Genomic DNA, 22,013 nt, shown 5'->3' with positions numbered 1-22,013 from the left:
TGTGTGTGTGTGTGTGTGTGTGTGTGTGTGTGTGTGTGTGTGTGTGTGTGTGTTGGGGGGGGGAGTGGGAAGGGAGTGGTGAGTAAGTACTAGTGAATGCCCCCATTATCCTTATCAGTCCTGGGCTGTGACCAGCAGAAAAAGGGAAGAGCCCTTACCCTTTTCCCCTGAAGACCTTAGGGCAACATCCGGCAGGACAGATCTCACACACATAAACAAACTCACATAAAGAAACACGCAGATATAAACACACGTACATACTCTGGCATTCATAGTTCTTATGAGGTGATAAATATTCAAAGTTCTAAAATTAAATGGTTCCATTTATAATTCTATGCCCATGAGCATTTATATACAAACACACAGATTCCCAGACACATGGCAACACATATGGATAGATACATCTATACATGAGCAAATGGATGCATACTTTGCTCCCTCTGTGCTCCCATCTATATTAGGAGTACTTTCTGGATGTCAGGAGACACTAACTTTTCCTACTCTGTGCTTCCCCGTTCTAAAAAAGTTCTTCCATGACCCATTACTGATCAAGAAGGCACAGGGAGAGAGGCCAGTGGACAAGGCCCTGCCTCTGTGCAGCTCCATCCCTGCCTTCCTCCTGGGGTCCTTGTTTCAGTGCTCAGTCCCTGATGGTTATGCCTGTAGGAACTGGTGTGCCTACGTGGTCACTCGGACAGTGAGCTGTGTACTGGAAGACGGGGTGGAGACCATTGTCAAACCCGACTACCAGGCCTGTGGCTGGGGCCAGCCCCAGTGTCCCCGAACTATCACGTGAGTTGCCTGGGCCAGGAAAATGGGGACTGGGGGTGGGAGACCAGATCAAGATGGCGAAACCAGGGAATTTGACTCAAGGCCAAAGAAGTGATATGGGACTGAGCCTGGAAGTGGAGGTCAGAGCCATTTAGAGTCAGTGGTGAGCTGGAAATATAGGGCTGGAGATTGAGCTGAGAACCCACTCAGGGATATCTTGCTGCCCCCTTGTGCTGCTTTCTGTTTTGTGAGACCAGATCTGGGACTAAACCAGGGCACAGGAGGAGAAATCAGTGAAGGGTGGATAAAGCTCACAGGCCCAGGATGGGCTCTCTGGCAGGGATCCAGGAATCACCTGGAGACTATGCCAAACTTACTCATAAGCCTGGTGGTTTAAGAAAAAAAAAAGAGAAGCAGCCATCAATAGCACATAATTTACTGAGCAAAATTCTGTGCTAGGTCTTCCTACGTACAAAAGCTGTGTAAAGCTGAATCAACTGTCCTCAGAATGCCAAGCACACTCACAGAAAAAGATGACTAATGGTATAGGACAGTCCATGATATGTCCAACATTTCCTTCTATCCCAACTTATCTCTCCCTTAGGTATCGAAGCTTCCTCCGCCCTCGATACAGAGTAGCCTATAAAACAGTGACCGACATGGAATGGCGGTGCTGCCAGGGTTTTGGGGGTGAGGACTGTAGTGAGGGGCCAGCTCCAGCCCTGGGCACTACTACTCCCCATCCTCGGCCTCATCTAGCCCGTCCCAATCTCTCGGGGTCTAGTGCTGGCAGTTACCTGAGCGGACTTGGAGGAGAAGGTAGGTCCCAAGAATAAGAAGGGAAAAGAAGATGGAGTAAGCCTGTCCAGATGATGTGGGACCAGGTAACTGGAGGCAGGGCCATTACTCCTGAAAATAGAAAAAAATGTTTTTAAAAAGTAGGGGTAAAATGAGCCTGATGGGTAATAGTCTTCCTCAAAGACTGTATATCCTACCTCCTCAAAGACTGTATACCCCACCCTGCAACCCGAGAAGCAAACAGCTATGTGTGTGTGTATGTGTATGTGTGTGTGTGTGTATGTATTTGTGCATTCTAGCCAGCGGGGAAGTAAAGCAATTCCCCTTTAGTGGGTGAGGGGTGATCCAACAGAGCACACTCTGAATCTGTGGGGATAAATATTCTCATTGGCCTCTTGCTAAGGAACAAGCACTTAGCCAGGGTTCCTTGTGGGTGACACAGATGACCCTTAAAATGAGAATGTCTATCTTACAGAGTCCACAGAAAGACATACTAACTTTCCAACTCTAGTGAGTTGGTTTGCAGAGACTCTAAGTCCTTGCATGCACATAAGTTGCATGCACATAAGACTACAAGGTACAATGTGGCTTTTGGAGACCTTAGGTCCCATGATATAACATTCTGTGCTTTGAGCATCTCTCCATATGCATCTTGGTCCCCTCAGGCTGTGCTTTATTTCCTTCCTTCTTAATAATAATTATTATTGAGTACCAACGTTCTGATGTACATCCTACCAAAAGAAAACAAATCAGTAAGCTTTCCATGAAATGCCTGCCTTTATTTTTCTATTTCTGGAAGATGGGGGAGAAAAGATGTTGTTCAGTTATGTCCGACTCTTGATGACCCTATATGGGATTTTCTTGGCAAAGATACTGGAATGGTTTGCCATTTCCTTCTCTGGTGGATTAGGCTAAAAGAGGCTAAGTGACTTGCCCAGAGCCATGGGAGTCAGTGTCTGAGACTAGATGTGAACTCAGGTCTTCTTGACTCTTAAGCCCAGCTAGATAGAGCTATCCACTGAGCCACCTAGCTGCCTCGATGAGGTATCTACATTCACCTGGAAAAAAGCTGGAACTAGAACAGAATCACTGATTTTTCTTCTCCAGCCTGTTTGGTTACAATTTCCACCCTAACCCCTTGTCTAGGTCCTGGGGACTCTGAAAAGTTAAAGCAACTAGAAGAGAAAGTACAGAGTATGTCAAAGGAGCTACAAGGGTTACAGACCACCCTGCAAGGACTGAATGGGCGCTTGGCTGAGAACATCCAACAAGCTGTGGAGACAGCATTTAATGGAAGACGCCCACCTGCAGATGCAGCTGCCCAGCCTGGGGTGCAGGAGACCCTCAATGAGATCCAGCACCAGCTGCAACTACTGGATAATCGCATCTCCACCCATGACAGGGAACTGGGTCTGTTCCACAGTGGACGTGGCACTCTGGGTCCTGACCTGAGCAACCCACCTCCAACAGAAAAGCTGCTTCAGGAGATGGAACAGAGGCTGCAGGAATCCTGCTCCAGCTGCACAGATGGCCTGGATGACTTCCGCAGGCAATACCAGCAGGACCAGCAACGCCTCCATGAGTTGGAGAAACTTCTTGGTTCCATAGAGCAACAACAGAGGGAAGCTAGGGAGGAGCTGCACCAGCGGCTGACAGGGGGCTGGCTGCCTTCTCCCAGCTGCTGTGCTCCCGAGCTAGGCCAGAGGCTGGAGGATGTGGAGCGTCGGCTGGACGTGGTGGTGGGCTCTGTGCATGTGCTGAGTGGTCGGAGAGGGGGAGAGCTCGAGGGTGCAGCTGGGCAGGGAGGCCATCCCCCTGGCTATACCAGTCTGGCCACTCGCCTCTCATGGCTGGAAGATCGGTTCAATTCTACCCTGGGCCCATCTGAGAAGGCAGAAGGTGGCCACACTGTCCTGGGAGGCATGGGCCACTGGCTTCAGGGAGCCAAAGGGCAGCTCACTAGGCTAGAAAGAAGACTAACCAACTTGAGCCAGGAGCTAGACTCTCGGCTCCATGTGCTAGAGGAGCGGGTAGAAGGGACCGTACAGGCTTGTGGGCAGCTCTGCACTGTTTACCCAGGGACCCAAGATTCACAAATCAGTGCCATCCTCAGTGACTTGGAACGAAGGATCCTGGACAATGAGGGCCAACTGAGGCTGGTGGGTTCCAGCTTACACAAGATGGGGGTGGCTGGAGAGGCTTTGCAGGCAGCTCTGGATGGACTGGAAGGGGAAATGGGGCGGATGAGGGATCAGCTGGGTATGCAAGGTGAAGGGCCTGGGGACTTGCTACTTCAGTTGAACCAAACAACTGGGAGGCTAAGCCAGTTGGAGGAGAGGATGCAGGCTAGAGGAGGGGATTGCCTAGGCTGCAGTGAACTTCAGGAGGAATTAAACCGGTTAAGAGAAGGAGTAGAGCACTGTTCCTGCCCTTTGTTGCCCGCAGGAGACCCTGGGAGCAGTACAGGAGTGGGGGGGCCTGGGCGGGGCCCCCTGGATGGGTTCAGTGTTTTTGGGGGCAGTTCAGGTGCAGCCCTTAGGGCAATGCAAGGGGAACTCTCAGAGGTCATCCTCACCTTCAGTTCCCTCAATGACTCATTGAGGGAATTACAGACGGCAGTGGAGGGCCAGGGGGCAGACCTGGCTGACCTGGGGGTCACCAAGGATAGGATCATCTCTGAGATCAATCGACTACAACAGGAGGCCACAGAACATGCAACAGAGAGTGAAGAACGGCTGCGAATTCTAGAAGAAGGGCAAACTCAAGTAGGACAGTGCCCAAACCTTGAGGGACGACTCACTCGGATTGAAGGCATATGTGAACGACTAGACACAGTAGCTGGAGGATTGCGGGGGCTTCGAGAAGGGCTTTCAAATCATGTGGCTGCCCTCTGGGCTGGCTTACGGGAAACCAACAGCACAAGCCAAAACCAAGCTGCCCTGCTGGAGAAACTGCTGGGTGGTCAAGCTGGCCTTGGCCGAAGGCTGGGAGCCCTCAACAGCTCTCTCCTCCTTTTGGAAGACCAGCTGCATCAGCTCAGCCAAAGTGACCTCTCTGGTAAGAACCCTTTGAGAGGGATGGAGGGGGAAGGATGTGATTGTTTGGGAGGTCTCCTTGTCCTGAGGTCCCGTGTATCCACCTCATCTCTCATCTACTCCTCCTGTCCTTCCCAACTCCCCTAGAACTGGCTGCCCCTCTTTCAGAAGTGCTGTGCCAGGGTCTCAGCCTCTATCTGTCAGGCATTCAATTCAAACTGACCAACATTTATTGTGTCTTTCAAACAAAAAAAATCCTTTTCCCCAAGGAATTTACATTCTAGTGGGAGGAAATGACATGGACAGAAATAAGCAAATACAAAAAATATACTAAGTAATTCTGAGGTAATCAGGAAAGGTCTCATGTAGAAGAAAGTGGCACCTGAGCTGACTTGAAGGGAGGGTTTCCAAGAGGTGGAGGTGAGGAGGAACCGAATTCCAACCAAGTATGTGGACAGCCTGTGTCTTTACACCATCTACAGCCTGGACCTTGGAGTATGTGTAAGGTGAAAGCAGCCTAGAAAGAGGTAAGGACCCAAACTGTGAGGGGCTTTAAATGCTAAACAGAAGAGTATGTATTTTGTTCCTGAGGCAATAAGGAGTCACTACAACTTGTTGAACAAGGGAATGTCAGGGCTTTAAGAATATCAGTTTGACAGTTTGGTGGAGGATGGATTGAAGAAGAAAGTGATCAGTTTTGGAGATTAGTTAGGGTACTGCTGCGGTAGTCCAAGAGAGAGGTGATGGACTCGAACTATAGTAGTGGCTATGTGAATGGAGAGAAGGGGACAGACATGAAAGAGATTGTGAAGGAAGAATTAGCAAGACTTGGCAGCTGATTAGATATAGCAGGTAAGGGAAAGTGGAAACAAGTTTGACTTTCAGGCTGAAAAATGGGATGACTGCAAAGATGGTGGCACACTCCATAGAAATGTGGAGGTTTTACAAAAAAAAAAAAAAGAAATATGGAAGTTTGGAAGAGTAATGAGCTCATGGGGAAATAAAAAGAGTTTCATTTTGGACATGTTAAGTTTGAGACATCTACAGGACACCACTGTAGCTGAATGTGTCCAGCAGGCAGTTGATGATTTGGGATTGGAGTTCAGGAAAGAGATTGAAAGCTATATACTTAAATTTTGGAGTCATTTGCATAGAAATGATAATTGAATCCACTCCAGCTGATGCAATCACCAAGACAGTGTAGAGTCAGAAGACAAAAGGGTCTGGCACTGAATCCTCTGGTATATCACATGCAAAAAGAGAGGGATGTAGATTAAGATCCAGCAAAGGAGATTAAAAAGGAGTGGTCAGTGAAGAGAACCGGGAAAGAACAATATCACAAAAACCCAGGAAGGAAAGAGAATCTAAGAAGAGAGAGATGTTCAATGGTGTCAAATATTGCAGAGAGGTGGAGATAGATGACAACTGAGCAGAGACTATGAGAATGGGCGATTCAGAAATCAATGGTAATCTTAGAACACTTTCATTCAAGTGTATGTGTAGGGGGGGAGGGGGTAGAGATGACCAAAGCCAAATGGTAAGGAGTCAAGAAGTGAATGTAAGGAGAGAAAGTGAATCTATTAAGCTTTTTTTCTCCCTAGGAATTTAGCCATGGAAGGGAGATAGGATATAGGAGGATACCATGAAAGTATGGCAAAGGACTTTTTAAGAATGAAGGAAATCTGGACATGTTTGTGGGCAGCAGAGAAGGAATGGATAGACAAAGAAAGATTATAGAGAGAAGGATAATTAAAGGGGCAAGGACTAAGAAGTGATTCTATGGAATGAAATCAAGGGTACAAGCATGGGTTGGGGGATGGGGCTTGAAAGAGAAGGTAATAACCTCAAACCACCTCTTGTATGAGACCTAGTAACACAGATTGTAGTAGTAGGCAAACAATCAAAAACCCAGTCCATATGCCACTGAAAATCAGCTCATGTGCCATCTTTGGCCTGTGTGGACTAGATGTGGGATGTAGGTTAAGCATCGCTAACCCAAGTAGAGATCCCTATCACACATTCCCACCTATTTCCTAATATACTCCTCAGTCTGCATAGGCTTTGCCTGTCCTATCTCCCCCTTAGCTGCCTCCCGGCCACTTCTCAGCTCTTGTCTCTCTAACCCCTACCTTCTTTTGCCCTTTGCAACCCCTCTCATTGCTTCACTTCACTCTAGGTTCATTCTTACAGGGCCAGCAGGGGAGATTGGGCCACCAGGCCCTGCTGGAAAGCCGGGGCCTCCAGGCCCTGTGGGACCCCCTGGACCTCCTGGCAAAGAGGGCAAAGAAGGACCCATTGGACCACCAGGTGTGTGACATTTCATTCAAAATTGGTTTGAACTAGACCCAACCTATAATTTTTCTAGCTTACTACTATGTAATAGAGAAGAGAACTCAGTGGCTGAGGCCATTTCTAGGCATCCTAATGTCTGGCCCCAGAAGGCAGAACTAAGAAGAGTGGGTAGAAATTAGAGGGAGGTAGATTTTGGCTTAATATGAGGAAAAACTTGCAACTTGAACTGCCTTAAAGTAGAATGGGCAACCTCAAAAGACAGGGTCCTTTCTATTCAGCATGGATCACATATAAGTACCTCTTATTTACATATATACATGTATATCTATGTGTATGTATAAATATATATATACATATATGTACATATATGTATATACACATTTTAATGGGTGAGCTTAATAAATACTTGTTGATTGAGTAAGCTTTTTTGGAGGTCTTCAAAATGGGTTGAATGTCCCATTTGTCAGGATGCTGTTGAGGGGATTCATGCTTCATGTATGAGGTTGGCCTAAATGTGTTCTGATGCAGCAAGGTATAATTGAAAGAGCACTGCACTGGGACTCGTGACTAGGAATTCACATCTCCCCTTTTCCACTTCTTAACTGTGTGACATTGAACAAGTCCCTTAACCTCTCTGAGCTTCACGGAATCACCGACTTTGAAAGCTGGAAAAGACCTCAGCAGTCATCTGGTCCAACCCAGACACAAAAGGAATCCCTACTATAATTTACCCAACACGGTATCATTCACGCTCTGCTTGAAGACCTCCACTGAAAGGAGAACAGCTCTTATCACTAGGAAGTTTTTCCTGACATCAGCCTAAATTTGCCTTCTTGTAACTTGTACCTATCGTTTCTGATTTTGCCCTCTGGATCTAAACAGAAAAAGTTTAATCTCTCCAAATGACAACTCCTTAAACACCTGAAGAAAGCTATCATGTCTTCCTTCAACTGATGCCCATCAGTCATTTTCCTCCGCTAAAATGAATTAGATTTGATGACTTCTACAATCTCTTCCAGCTCTACACATATGATCTATCCAATTTGGGTATTCTTTGAGTCAACCAAATAACAAGAAAATTCATATTATTTTTGTCTTAATGACAACCTCTTCCCATTCTTTTTTTTTTTTGTTGTTGAAGCAGTTGGGGTTAAGTGACTTGCCCAGAGTCACACAGCTAGTGAATGTTATGTATCTGAAGCCAGATTTGAACTCAGGTCCTCCTGACTCCAGGACTTGACAACATCTCCAGTGCCTCATTGTGTTGTGGCAAGGACCCTGAATTCTTGAAGGCTCTACCAGTAGAGCAAAGCTCTGACAAACCCTGTGAAGCTGAGGACAATTTGATTGGTTTGGTGCAGGATTTCCCATGTCTGTTGTTCAAGGATCAACCTAACCGGTGTAAAGAGTCTCTTTGCTCATGTTGGCCAAATACTTTTGAATTTGTCAGTTGCTTTCACTCTTGAATACCATCTACTATGTTACTCAGTCAACAGGCATTTATTAAGCTCCTGGAACTGTTTAAGATAAAAAGGAGACAAAGACAAAAACTAAAGCATCCCAGTCCTACAGAAGATATTTTATGAGTCATAGAGAGGTTTCAGCCTGGGTTAGTAGAGGGAGCACCTGCACTGAAAAAAACAAAACAAAACACAGACCCTTGAAGTCTGGAAGCATGAGTAAGGTCTTTGGAGAAGGAATGATTCTTCAAGAGAGTTAAAAGATGGAGAACTAGGAGTTTTCAATCTGAAAAGGAAAAAACTGGAGCCCCTACCTCTCTTCCCCAGTTATTCTGCTTAGGCCAGTAGTAGGCATTTTAATGTTTATTGAATAAATGAACATATGCTGTGCTGCTCCTAATTAATACATCTCCTTCTCCTACAGGTCTCCCAGGTGAACAGGGTATGTATTCTTTTGGGAAGCAGCTTCTTCCCTTTCTACAGCAAGTCTGTTCATTCAATCGGTAACAAATCAAGTGGGAGGGGCTAAAATAGAATCAGCATTTAACGGAGTAGAAGAGTGCAAAACTGAGCTGGTACAGCAGAAGAGAGTGATATGGGTATCAAATCAGTACCTTAGCCCTAGTGATCACCTTACCTATTTCCCACTTCCAGGTTTGGAAGGAGCAGCAGCAGCTCCTACACCTCGAGTGTCTTTCTCAGCCGCGCTGAGTTCACCCCGTACAGAACCAGGCACAATTCCCTTTGACAAGGTCTTACTCAACGATGGAGGCTACTATGACCCAGAGACTGGTAAGGGAGGATGGGGGGGGGAGGGTCAGGGAATACTTGAGTAGAGAAGGAGCCTTTGTTGATTCCAGTTGGTTGTGGCCGGCGGGGAGTACGGGGAACCCAGCAAAATGTTGACTCCACGTTTGCCCCGAAGTCCTGAATTATATTTCCCCCTAAGGGCTTCGATCCGTTTTCCAGTCCCATTTGTTGCCCTTCGCCTCGCTGATCCCATCCTTCTCTGCTTGTCCCTCTGACCAGGCATATTCACCGCGCCCCAGGCTGGCCGCTATTTGCTGAGCGCCGTGCTCACCGGGCACCGTCACGAGAAGGTGGAGGCCGTGCTGTCCCGCTCCAACCAGGGCATAGCCCGCATAGACTCGGGCGGCTATGAGCCGGAGGGGCTCGAAAATAAGCCGGTGGTGGAGAGTCAGCCCAGCTCCGGTGCCTTGGGGGTCTTCAGCCTGATCCTGCCCCTGCAGGCTGGAGACACGGTCTGCATCGACCTCGTGAGGGGGCAGCTGGCGCACTCGGAGGAGCCGCTGACGCTCTTCAGCGGGGCCCTGCTCTACGAGGACCTGGGTCATGAAAACGACTAGCGCGGCCCTGGCGCCCGGCACCCCACAAGGCTTAGCCTCGGCCCCGCCGTCGGGGGGGGGAGGGGAGGCTTGGTCCCCGGCCACCCACACAGTAGAGACATCTCCCAGACTGGCCGGCACAGCCTCAGGCGCCCGTGACCTTGGACCATACCCCCTGCCGCTCCGAGAATCCAGGGCCTCTGCCCTTAGGCAGGGCTAAGCACCCACCCCGCGCGTGGGCCTGGGGCTGGGCACCTCCCCACCCCCGGCTGAGGCGGCCTGAGGTCCGGCCCCCTCCAGGACCCCGCCCCCTCCCCCTCCGTACTAAACTATTCAGGAATAAAGACTTTTTTTTTTTTTTAAGAAAATCAGCTCGGTCCTGACTCACGTGCGAGGCGAGACGGAGGGGCAAGGGAGGGAGGTACCGAAGGGAGGGCGTTGTCCGTGGCTGTGGGCCGCAGGGGTGCGCGGGGTCAGGTCGCGGGGACGCTTGCTGTCCGGGGTCCTGATCCTCGCCGAGGCCCCGGTGTCCAGCTATGGGAAAGACTCCCCAGGGCTGCCGGCGATATCCGAGATGCTCGCCAGGGGGCGCCTCTGGCCTAGTGGCCCTTCCTCTGGCGATCACGTGGGCTGCGGAAGCGGGTGTTTGTTTTGTCACGTGGGTGAGTGCCCTGCTGTGATTGGATGAGGGTCCAGAGGGCGCGGGTCGGGACCGAGCAGCCAGGGCTCGTACGTTGCAGCCGTGCGCTGGCACAGCGCTTGGCCCGAGTGGGTTTGTCCGCGCTTTTCCCCACCCAGGAGGGATTGGCCAGAGAGCACGGACGAGGCCTGGGGCCTTCCGGAGGGAGGCTGAGGCCGGGGTGGGACGGGGAGAGGGGGTTGAGGGAGGAGCTCCGGGGGGGGAGGAGCCGGGCGATAAGAGGCAGTGCGGGCGGCTGGAGGCTAGAGCATCGCCGAGCTCATGGAAGAGAAGCAGATCCTGTGCGTGGGGCTGGTGGTGCTAGACATCATCAATGTGGTGGAGAAGTACCCCGAGGAGGACGCGGACAGCAGGTAGGGGGCTCGGCTCGGCCCATGCGTGCCGCCTCGCCCCTCCCTTCCCGCGAGGGGGAAGCCTCCCGTGTCCGGGGGTGCGTTCGAGAATGAGGACCTGGAGAGACGGGCCCTGTAGGGGCGACTAGGAACGCTGGGGTTTCCGATCGACTGAGCATCTTTTTGCTCAAGGTGGTCCATTTCCCCAACTCTTGAATTTTTCCAATTCTTTACCTGCGGTTGCAGTAGGGAGACCCCCGTAGTCACTGTGGCTTTGGCCGGTTCCTTTCGGATGAGAGGCAACAAGGTGTCATTGAAAGTGTCCTGAAAATGTGTTTAGCATGATTGTACATGTGTAACCTATATCAGATTGCTTGCTGTTTGGGGGAGGGGAGAGATAAGGGAGGGAGAAAAAATTGGAACTCAAAATCTTACAAAAATGAGTGTTGCAAACTATCTTAACATATAATTGGAAAAATAAAATACTATTAAGTGCAAAAAAAAAGTGTCCTGAACTGGGAGTCACTAGACAGTTTGAATTCCAACATAATTACATGGGTAAACGTGGACAAGTCACTGTCCTCTGCACCTCAGTTTCCTTTACCTTGTAAAATGGAGGTCGACTAAATGACCTTGAAGATCTCTTTCAGTTCTAGGTCCATGAGACATTCATCCAAACTCTTGATTTTTGAGATTACACATTCACTGTATTTTTGCAGTCAGGGTTTTGAAAAAGAAGCACAAAGAAACAGTGGGTGGCTTCTGCTTGGAGCCCCTGCACAAGGTAGTTATAAGGAGGCCTAAGATACTTCTTGGATGAGTGACCATTTGACAGCATTAGAGAGGGTAGACCCATCTCCGAGGAGTTTACCAACCAGGCAGTTGGCAGAAATGATCTCCTGGAAATCGGTCAGTAGCATGATTAAGACCTCCTTTGTCCAATGCCACTGTCACTTTCAGCATAGAATCTCAGAAGGGCTCTCCATAGAAGCATGGTGCAGTAGAAAACATGTTGAATTTTAGAGTCAGGAAATCTGAGTTTAAATTCTGGCTTATTACCTTTTGTGCTCATGGACAAGTCAAGTTATTTAACTTTTCTGGACCTTCATTTCCTCATCTGTAAATTAAGAAGATCGAACTAGATATCCAAGTTCTTTTCAGTTCTAGATTGAGAATTCTATGATTAGCCTGTTCTCAAGCTGGCCTAAGTGTATCTGTCCCTGTCTAGAAAGAGAGAGAGATCTCAGAATAAGATTCCAGAACCTTTTTTAATGTTAATTCTCTGCTTAACAAGCCTGGCATTTTCAGAGGATGATGAACACTAGACTTGGAGGTCAGGAGGCCTACACTCCAGGGCCACTAACTGACTGTGACCTCTCAATTTCTTTATCTGCAAAATAGAGATCATTGTTATGCCTAATTGTTATGGTTTGTAGTAAGGAGAAAATGTAAAAAGAGTTTGAAAATAGAAGGCAATCTGCAAGGCGGATGTTCTCACTAAATCCCTTCAAATGCTATTGGAGCCTAGTGTTTTCTTGTTCAAGTCTTCTGTAAAGACAGAGAACAACTGGTTACCATCTTCCATCTGATAGCGTTTTGTAAACTTGACACTTTACTGATGGGTCACCTTTCAACCTTTTCATCTGCAAACTAAAAACTAAACTAAAAAATTACTATTCTTAGTTTCTAATCTTAAATATTTTAAACTTTGGTTTATATTACTGATTCATATTCTTCCAAGGAAGCAGTTATTTAATTGCAAATTTAACATCTTTACCTTTTTTTGAAGTAGTTTTGACTCTTTCAGTCCATTGGGGTTGATGCAGTTACCAGAGAGGCTAATGTTACAATCTAGTTTGTAACTTTATTGATGGAAGGATGTGGTTGATCACGTGTGGAGGAAATAAGGGAAAGTGAAGATAGGCCAAACACCAGGGATTTGACCAGATTATTGGGTTTCTGATCATCACACTTGATGTCAGTAGGAGGCATGCAGCTAATTCCTCTACATGTGCTGGGGAAAACTGACCCTGGAGTCTATGGAAGAATGTGTTGAGCCCAGCTGCATTGGGAGCTGTAGTGAGAGTAGAGACCTGAGCCCTTTTCTGTGGTTGGCTTTACCCCTCTAGTCTTGTAAAAGATTAATTTGTTCAACGTGCATTTATTAAACACCTACTGTGTTACAGGCTATGCTAGGTGCTAGAGCTATAGAGACAAAAATGGAACCGTCTCTGCCCTCAAGTAGTAACAATGGGGTGTTTAGGCTTAATCTTCTAGGTTTTGAGGATAATAGAGGCCCTCATTTTCTTTTTAGGTGCTTGACCCAACGATGGCAGCGTGGTGGCAATGCCTCCAACTCCTGCACCATCCTTTCCCTCCTGGGAGCTCCTTGTGCTTTCATGGGCTCCTTGGCTCCTGGGCATGTTGCTGAGTGAGTATGGAGAAACCTGGCCTATCAGGAAACTTAGCCTCTACAAAATCGATGGAGGGAGATACATTACTAAAGCTCCATGTAGAGGAGGGAAAAAAGAATGGTCCCCAGTGACTGGCTATGGGTTCTGCTCTCTCAAGGATTTTGCTTGCCATTTCTGGACCTTAGTCTCATCTTTAAAATGAAGAAATTGAATTAAACAATGTCTAAGGTCCATCTGTAGCTTTAAGTGGGGAGGGGAGATGGGAGAAAAAGTATCCTGTGTAGAATTGTAAGTATGAGTTTTTAGCTCCTGGAATGTTTAATTAAAATTTTCTGCTTATTAAGGCTTTATTTCTAGAGATATCTAGTCCTTTGCCCTTGCTTGTTTCTTTGGCTGTTCCCTACTGCTGGCTTTTTCCACCTGTTTTCCATTTTTCTGCTTCCTTTCAGACCAGTCAACATGCTTTTCTACCATTTTCAAAGCTATCTTTAGCTAATAGAGTAAGCTTCCTGAAGCAAGGACTTAAGATTTTTGTCTCTGTATCACCAGTGCCTAACACCACACTTGGTATGCAGTAGGCACTTAATAAATTATTGTTACAATGAATGATTATGTCACTCTTGAATGAATATCGTACTCTTGGATTAGGGTAGAAAGGACCTTGGGAACTCGCCCTCCCTTTCCTCTCTTTATGCTCCGTGGGTGTGAATAGGCTGTGGAGGAAAAAACAAGGCCAGTTTTTCAGGATGGTTCCTCTTTGCTAATATACATTTAGTTTATCCTGCTGCTTAATGTCCTGAACCGCCGAACAGGACCTGTCCAAGATCACTCACGAAGTACATAGTAAAGCTGTAGCCATAACTTCTATATCTCCCTACTATCAGTTGACCATTACTGCGGCATGTGGTCCACACTGCCCCTTTGTCAGGCAGTGCAAGTACCCAAGAACCCTTTGACCCTAGGCTCTGCAGATTCAGCGAGTGTTTATCAGAAAGGTGAGGCCCAAACTTTGCCCATTGTGGGCAGCAGGGCAAGCTGCCAGGTTACTGAGCTGTGGTGCATCAGCCCTTTGTACCCCTAGTGTGACAGAAATGTTCATCTCAGTAGGGATCCCAGTGCTTTGGATATAATGCCACATGCATGAGATGGCCTGGGAAATCTTAAATGAGCAATGACCAGTAGGGAAGTGAATTCAAGATGTCAGGTTTCAATTTACCATATTCCAAAGCTAATTTCTTACCAAACCCTTAGGTTTAGGGCCAAGCTCATTCTGGCTGTTGGAGCTTCCTAGAAAATCATGAAGATCAGAAAAGATCCAAAACTCCTTGGGGGCTAGAGAAGTGCTTACAACTCTCCCTGTTCTGTGTCCTCAGACTAGAAGGACTTCCTGGGACCACTTCCAATTGGATGGGAATTTTGAAGCAGATGATGCTAACTGGCCTCAGTAATGCAGTTAGTCTAGTAGCTACCTGCTTAAAATGTGTGTGTGTGTGTGGGGGGGTGTTGCCAATATTACCAGGCACTGTTGGGGAGAAGGAAGAAACATCAGCCCCATAGAGAGCTAGTGCCTCCTGGAAGGATATAATAGAGAAGGAAATGGAAATAAAAAGAATCCTAGAATTGTAGGGCTTGAAAGGGACTTTATGGTACAGAGCCATAGGCAGGATTTTTGTACTGATGAGACCCTGGAAATAATTATGTAACACAAAAACATCAACCACTGGGGGTGGGGAAACTTCCATCTGGCACCTGAGTATCCCAAAATGGAGTGGCAATGTCCTGCCAGAGTACCATCAGGGTGTTCATGTGGTTTCAAGCTGGGGGACAAAGTATCACTTTCATCATTAATCATTAATTCTGCTTGGGTTTTGGCACAGAGCAGGACTATGACAGTTCCTGTTGGCTTAGGACATGAGGCAGCTAGGTGGCTCAATGGATAGAGTGCTCGGCCTGGAGTTGGGAAGACCTGAGTTCAAATATGGTCTTACACACTTAGCTGTGTGACCTTGAGCACGTTGCTTAACTTCTGTTTGCCTTAGTTTCCTCTTCTGTAAAATGAGGATAATCATAGCACTTAACTCCCAGGGTTGTTGTAAAGGATCAAATAAAATAACAGTTGTAAAGCGCTTAGCACAGTACCTGGCAACCTAGTAAACTCTATGTAAATGTTAGCTTTTTTTTTTTAATGTCCCTGAGCCTCATTTTTTTCTAATGTCTCTGGGCCTCAGTTTCTTCTTTTGTAAGGTGAAGTTTGGATAGACAATCTCCCTTTCAGCTCTAGCATTCTTTGGTCTTATGATTCTCTAGACTATAGGAACTAAAGGAAGAGTTTAGATTTTGTTTTGTATAAGTGAGATCCCCTAAAGAAAGTTATCGTAGCTACCCTCCCCACTCCCCCTCTCCATACACTATCTTGCTGCTTCCACATCTGCTCCTTCCTGCCTCTTGCGTGACCTGGGGTGGTTCCAGGGTTAGGGGTTAGGTTTCCTTCCCCTTGTTTTTGCCTGTGCTGCTTGCTCTCCTATCCTTCACCTGCTTTCCAGGGCCCCAGGTGTTCCTGTCAGCTCCCCTCCTGCCCCCAGGCCCTTTGTCAAACTGCTCCCTAGTGTGGTGCTCCCCCCACACCTGGCAGCTTTGTCTTGGATGACCTTCGCCGATACTCTGTGGATCTGCGCTACACAGTCCCCCAACGTGTGGGCTCTGTCCCCATCTCCACTGTCATCATCAGTGCAGCCACTGGCAGCCGTACCATCCTGCACGCTAACAGGTGTGTACATCTATTCCCATTAACAGAGATGTGCCCAGAGCTAGGCCAGGACTCTTCTCTTGCCGGACAGTACCCCAGGTGTTCTAAGGAATGCTTCCAGTCACTGTGGAAGGGCTGTGCCATTCATAGGCTCTAACCTGTGTCTCCCCCTCCCCCCTACATCCCATGACCTCATGCTCCACCCCAAGCTTCCTGGTGACTGACTTTAAGTATCGGGGCGTGGACGTGTCGCAGGTGGCATGGCAGAACAAGGGCGAAACACCTTGCTCCTGCTGCATCGTCAACAACTCCAATGGTTCCCGTACCATTATCCTCTATGACACGTAAGGCTAGTCCCTGGCACAACCCACCAATCGGCTCCTCTTTCTTCCCTCACAGGCCATTGTGGGCATCTCTGCTGTCCACTTCTCTGGTCTTTCCTGTTGCTTGTAATTGCCCCGACAATGAGCCGGAAAGTGATTTTGAATCATCTTTAATTAGGGCAAAGTTGGGCCATGTAGGAGGGAGTGAATGGATGTTACTAAACCTGGTGGTTTGGCCTTTGTGTAACACTGTAGATAGTTGGGAACTTAAGTAATTTAATTTGTATTCTGATTCCTTCATAATTAGCTAATCAGCCCCTGCATTTGGGTAAAGAAAAATTATCTTAAAGCCAGATGGGTTTGGGGGAGGGGGGTGTTATGTATGGAGGGCAATGTGCTCATGCAGTTTGGGGAACATCAGTCCATTCCACGCATTCTTAGTAGCTAGTCCCAGAACTGTGTTACCTGCATCCTGACACCCAGCTGAGATTGGGATGCCCACAGAGAGAGCTCTCATAGAAGAGACCATGCTTTGTCATTGTGCTTGGCCCAGAGGGTTCTGGAAGCAGAGGCATCCTCTCTTCATTGGACTTAGTATTGGCTTCCAGTAATTGCCTCAAGATGCCCCGGATTGGAGAGTGAGAGCTGTCCTATAGACTGCCTGGGTTGGACCACAGATGCCTTAAAGATGAGAGAAAGTCTCTCTTCTCCTAAACTCTGCCTTCTAGGAGGGTGGACTGACTATAGGTGAGATTGTATTAGTTATCTAGAGCCCAGGAGGATCCTCCAGCTGGTCTTTCCTCACCCCACTCCCCAACATGTATCCAAAAGTACTGGGGAGGAGTATGAGACCCTGGGCTGAGCCAGGGTTAGATAGGTGGAAATTCAGAGACTCTCATGATCAAAGTCACTTTTATCTATCCAGAGCTCATCACAAGTGCCATGCCTGAGGGAGAGATGGGGTAATGCCCTCCAGCTTCCCATCAGGAGCACCCATGCTCAGGGCTCTAGGGACAGTCAAATATTAACTTAGACTGTCTTACCTGAAGATCAACTTTAACCACTTGCCTAAGTAACCCATAAACAAATGACCATCCATTTCAGGGATTCTGTGGTCCATAACAGGTCCTCCCTTGGAGAGCTAGATATGATTTGTAGGGACTTCCTAAGATGCTTGGTTTACAATTCAGAACACTACATTCTGAATTTAATGCCTTATTAGGGTAAATGCCAGCACAGATGTAGGGATCACCCCATCTTGGCAGGAAAGTTCAAAATAACGGATTCTCTCTACCTCATTCTTGAATATACCTTTTTGGAGAGAGTCTGATCTTTTAGCAATGTGCAAAAAATTTTTTTTGACTATGTTGCAATGCAGCACTAGGGCTGGGAATTGGGGTAGAAGGCCAGAGCCTCCTGGTTTCTCTGATTATTCCACATCTCACCTCTCCCTCTCCTCCATCCCTTACTCACTGTTCAGAAACTTGCCAGACGTGTCAGCAAAGGACTTTGAAAAGGTTGACCTGAACCGGTTCAAGTGGATCCACTTTGAGGTAAGCCCTACTCAAGTCTCTAGGGACTCAGATTGACACTTACCTTTTTTCCACACTTCCATTCTTCCCCAAGAACACAGACCCAGGGACTTCATTGTCTGCTAGCCATTTATTGTCTGTGTGTCTGTCACCTGTGGTGAGGGCTAACTAGCCTTGGGTCTTGAATCCCCTAGGGACCAAGAATGAAATTAGGAAATAGACCCCTAAAAGCCTCATGTGTTGAGTCTCAAATAGTGAAACTTGAGTTTGGACAGTCAGATAAGGGTCACCAGGGGAAGACTTTTGCTTCTAGACTGCTTTTATGTTGGTAGGAGGAGCAGAGAGCTCAGAACTGGTCTTAGTTGATGCCCATGCATCCTGGCTCCTTTGTTGAGGCCTGCTGGGGTCCATTCTGCCATACTTAGCAGCCTTTTGAGGGCTGGTGACAGATTAGAATTCTAGGCCAGTTGCCCTGCCCTCCTACCCAGATCCCCCCCCCCACCCCTCCCGCACCCCAAGGGTTCCCATTAGACAGTTTGTCACTGGATTGGGACAAGCTAGTGTTTGGTGCCCCTGAGAGCTGCAGTTAGAGACACAAGCTCTGTCCCCCTGCTCTCCAGGGAGGATAGTATGATCCCCTCTGCCTGCTTCCTCCCCCTACCCAGGGCCGGAATGCATCTGAGCAGGTCAAGATGCTGCAGCGGGTAGAGCAGCACAACAAGAGGCTTCCCCAGGCGCAGCAGATCAAGATATCTGTGGAGGTGGAGAAACCCAGGGAAGAACTGTACCAGCTCTTTGCCTATGGGGATGTGGTGAGTGCCTTAGGAGACCATAATCAGTAAGTAGTTTCCACCATGGCCTGTGCTAGCACCAAGTTCTCCTTATGTCCCTTGCTGCCAGCAGCCCAATCCCATCCCTGCAAGTGACCTGGGAGCACCATCATCCTGCAGACAGGCCCTAGGAGATAGAGAGTGGACAGGGTGCTGGGTTTAGAGTCAGAAAGACCTGGAGTGGTTCAGATTCAGCCCAGGAGGATGTGTGATCCTGGGCAAGTCACTTAAATCTCTCTCGGCCTCAGTTCCTCAACTATAAAATAGTAAGGTTGGATAGAGAGTCTCTAAGGTGCTCTCCAGCTCTATGATTTTATGACCCGTACTGTTTGGGAAAGAGAGAACCAGAGGAGGAAGAGCAGGGTTGCTGGTACCAAACAGACCCTGACCCCTAGGTGGACCTTTTGTTAAGAACTGCGCGTTGGTATATCAATGATGTGCTGCCCCTTGGGAGTGCCCAATATTTCTACCCACTAAATGCACACCATCATTCCCATGCCCCAGAGTTCCCATCGTGGTGACATTACCATCCCTTGGAGGTCAGACGGCTTGCAGGATGGGGGTGGAGAGAGGAGTGGCAGCCAGCATCACGGTCCAGACTGGCCATATTGGGAACAATTTCTCGCCATCACACATGGAGATATCTTCTGCCCAGATCCAGGGGCTGCTTAGGATAGTGGGCTAACCTGGGGGCCCTAATCTGTTCTGCCATCATCCCAACAGATCTAGAATGAACTGAGTTTATCTCTCTCTCTCCTCTAATGGCCCCCCCACCAAGAATGTCTCAGGTTTCTCCCCCCCAAAAAGGACTAGGACCAGCCCTTGACTAGGAGCCAACCTGTGTACTGCTGTCGGAGGAGCTACCTCTGTTTGCTAATAAAATATAAGGTTTTGAAGGGCAGGGACAATTTCTTTTTTTTTTTTTTGTCTTTATATCCCCAATATCTGGCACTTAGTAGACTGAGTAAATATGTGTTAAATTGAATTATTCTGAGGTATGTACCTGGAGAAAGGCCACAATGTTCTTTGGCCACTGCCTATGACTACTTATTAATTGGACAGGTCAAGAAATCTACCTCAGTCTGTTAGCCACCCCTACATATATACACATTTGGTAGTAGTAACAACTTACAAGCACAAACTAATAATAAAACCTGTTTGCATAATGCTTTTCATGTTTCAGGAATTGCTTTCATATACATATCATTTGATAATCACTACAACCTTGTGATATAAGCATACCAAGTATTGCCATCTCCATTTTACAGATAAGGAAACTGAGGTTTAGAAAAGTCTCAAATATCAGAGCCAGAACTTGAGCCCAGTACTTTTGATTCCCAGTCCAAGGGCCTTTCTACTTCACCGTTTCCTCCCATTATACAGGATTGACCAGGGCTAAGATTGTACAGATGTGGGCAAAGGGTGAAACTGGGGGCAGCCCAGGAGTGCAGTGGTTGAGTAGATAGGGACAGGGTTGGGGGGTTGGTGTTAGGTTAACTAGTCCTCTCATCTTTCTCCTTTTTTACTAGGTTTTTGTCAGCAAGGATGTGGCCAGGCACATGGGGTTTCGGTCAGCAGCTGAAACCCTAAAGGGGTTGTACAACCGTGTAGGAAAAGGGTGAGCTGGGAATGATCTGGAGCAGGGTGGGATTCCTCAGTGATTCGTGGTCCTTTGGAATAAGCCAGGGCCATTGAGCAAAGGGGAGTTGGTGAGTGTGCTTGGTATCCAGGATGATGCATGAAAGTCTGTAGTTGTGTAATACCCTGCCTTGCCTGTATCTCTGGGCTTTCTTCCCAGATTTGAGTTCTCTTGGGTTTCTTCTTGTGCTGAATGGAGTATTCTATAGGGCTATGCTAGTATGCGCGTGGGCAGAGGAGGGGGCAGATGCCTTGGGCCCCGATGGACGGCTCCTGCACTCTGATGCGTTCCCACCACCCCGAGTGGTAGACACACTGGGGGCCGGAGACACCTTCAACGCCTCTGTCATCTTCAGCCTTTCCCAGGGTGAGCACTGCCATCCGAACCTAAGGGCAGGGAATTTGGAGGGTGGAGTATATAATGGAGGCTATAATGGTGAAGCTGAGGACTCTTCCGATGGATGCCAAGTGAGAGCCACTGAGTTTCTTGTCCTTCCTCCAGGGAAAAGCATGCAAGAGGCATTGACTTTTGGCTGCCAAATAGCAGGCAAGAAGTGTGGGATACAAGGCTATGATGGAATCGTGTGAAAGCACCAGCCATCAGAAGGCACAACCTCAGCAGCTCTAGGGGAGTAAGGAAGCCAGGGCCATGCTGGGTGTCTCTGCCTGCCCTGGGGTCAGGGCCATCCAGATTGCAGAGCAGATGCAGCCTGGGCTGGAGCTCCCTGCCCCACCACACCTCCGTTCTCAGCTATTTGGTTATCTTCAAACCAAATAAACATTCTTCTATCAAGCCAGCGTCTGGCCTTTAATGTCTTGCAGGGATTGAATCTGGCTGAGACTGGAGGCTCTCTAGCGACATTGCAGGGGTTGTATGTGATGCACTCCCATTCATCCTGGTGGGAGTAACCTCCTCCCAGGCCAGAGCCATCTACCAGAGAAACCCCTTGGTATATGCTCTGTACTAAGGGCTCTTGGCAGACTCTAGGCACATTCATTTTTGTCTGGTATATGAAAATCCAGGAAGGAAAAAAAAATGATTTGCATTTATATGGCACTTTCCTTCACTAAAGTGGAATACCTCCTTGTGACATGGAGCGGGGCAGGGATCCCCAAAGGCTAAACTGGGGAAGCACAAGCTGCGGCCACTGCCACCAACATGAGCAGATTTCAGGGAGAGGCTCAGGGACTCCGCTGGCCAAAGCCCAGCCTAGTTGTCTTTGGAGGCTCATCAGCAGGCAGGTCACAGGTCCCCTTGGAGGCGATCCTCCAGGCAGGAGGGGCTGCTGCAAAATCACAGGTTCCTGGAGTCTAATAGCTTGCATTTATATAGCACTTTGAAGTTTGCAAGGAGCTTGACACTTATCTCATTTGAGCCTCACAACCCTGGGAGGTGGGCACCAACAAGGAAACTGAGCCGAAGAGAGGTTAAGTGACTTGCCACACAGTAAGTCTTTGAGGCAGGATTTGAACTTGGGTCTTCCTTGCTCCAAGTCTAAAACTTTATCCACTGTACAGTCCAACTGATTTGCCTGGATGGTGAAAAATAGCCTGACCTTTTCCCCTATCCCTGAGGGGTCCAGATGTGTGCCCCCCCACCCCCAAGAATATGCATAAACATTTGTCAGGTTGCCTCAGAGCCTGTTGGAACTTCGATGGTAATGTCCTGAATGGAGCTTGGTGGAGTCCAGTTGCCCTTCAGTTCTCCATGGGGAAAAAGATTCTCTGTGAGACAGGCCCCATCAACTCCTAGTACCTTCAGATCAGTCCCAGGTCATCTCTGATCCCAAGGCCTC

General features: G+C 48.0%; 2 protein-coding genes across 6 annotated transcripts in view; both read left to right on the top strand.

The window, feature by feature from the left end:
• The window catches only part of EMILIN1 (elastin microfibril interfacer 1), an 11,151-nt gene extending 1,156 nt beyond the window's left edge, over positions 1-9,995 (top strand). Inside the window, exons 2-8 of the mRNA XM_027850480.1 lie at positions 667-792; positions 1,376-1,590; positions 2,716-4,626; positions 6,795-6,911; positions 8,781-8,798; positions 9,011-9,148; positions 9,386-9,995. Coding sequence (XP_027706281.1) covers positions 667-792; positions 1,376-1,590; positions 2,716-4,626; positions 6,795-6,911; positions 8,781-8,798; positions 9,011-9,148; positions 9,386-9,723 — 2,863 coding nt within the window. The 3' untranslated portion in view covers positions 9,724-9,995. The remainder of the gene's footprint in view (positions 1-666; positions 793-1,375; positions 1,591-2,715; positions 4,627-6,794; positions 6,912-8,780; positions 8,799-9,010; positions 9,149-9,385) is intronic.
• Positions 9,996-10,579: 584 nt separating this feature from the next.
• Positions 10,580-21,010, top strand: KHK (ketohexokinase). 5 transcript variants are annotated; one of them, XM_027850484.1, is made up of 9 exons: positions 10,586-10,755; positions 13,049-13,165; positions 15,781-15,915; positions 16,104-16,238; positions 17,698-17,770; positions 18,415-18,561; positions 20,109-20,197; positions 20,427-20,584; positions 20,720-21,010. In XM_027850484.1, exons 1-9 carry the CDS (start codon positions 10,664-10,666, stop codon positions 20,803-20,805), a joined length of 1,032 nt encoding a protein of 343 aa, XP_027706285.1. In that variant the 5' UTR covers positions 10,586-10,663; the 3' UTR covers positions 20,806-21,010. The 5 variants fall into 5 exon arrangements, with proteins under 5 accessions (XP_027706288.1, XP_027706285.1, XP_027706287.1 ...); XM_027850487.1 differs by lacking the exon at positions 20,720-21,010 and having other exon boundaries at positions 10,580-10,755; positions 20,417-20,507; XM_027850486.1 differs by lacking the exon at positions 15,781-15,915 and having other exon boundaries at positions 10,589-10,755.
• Positions 21,011-22,013: the final 1,003 nt, after the last annotated feature.

The sequence above is a fragment of the Vombatus ursinus genome, unplaced genomic scaffold, assembly GCF_900497805.2.
Source record: "Vombatus ursinus unplaced genomic scaffold, bare-nosed wombat genome assembly UNPS02009062.1, whole genome shotgun sequence".
NCBI classification, from domain to species: domain Eukaryota; kingdom Metazoa; phylum Chordata; class Mammalia; order Diprotodontia; family Vombatidae; genus Vombatus; species Vombatus ursinus.
This window is presented reverse-complemented; position numbering and strand designations above follow the sequence as displayed.

Coding starts and splice junctions, on each gene's coding strand:
- KHK (XM_027850484.1), top strand. CDS start 10,664: ATGGAAGAGAAGCAGATCCTGTGCGTGGGGCTGGTGGTGCTAGACATC. Junction 10,756..13,048: donor GAGGAGGACGCGGACAGCAG/GTAGGGGGCTCG, acceptor TTTTCTTTTTAG/GTGCTTGACCCAACGATGGC. Junction 15,916..16,103: donor ACCATCCTGCACGCTAACAG/GTGTGTACATCT, acceptor CTCCACCCCAAG/CTTCCTGGTGACTGACTTTA.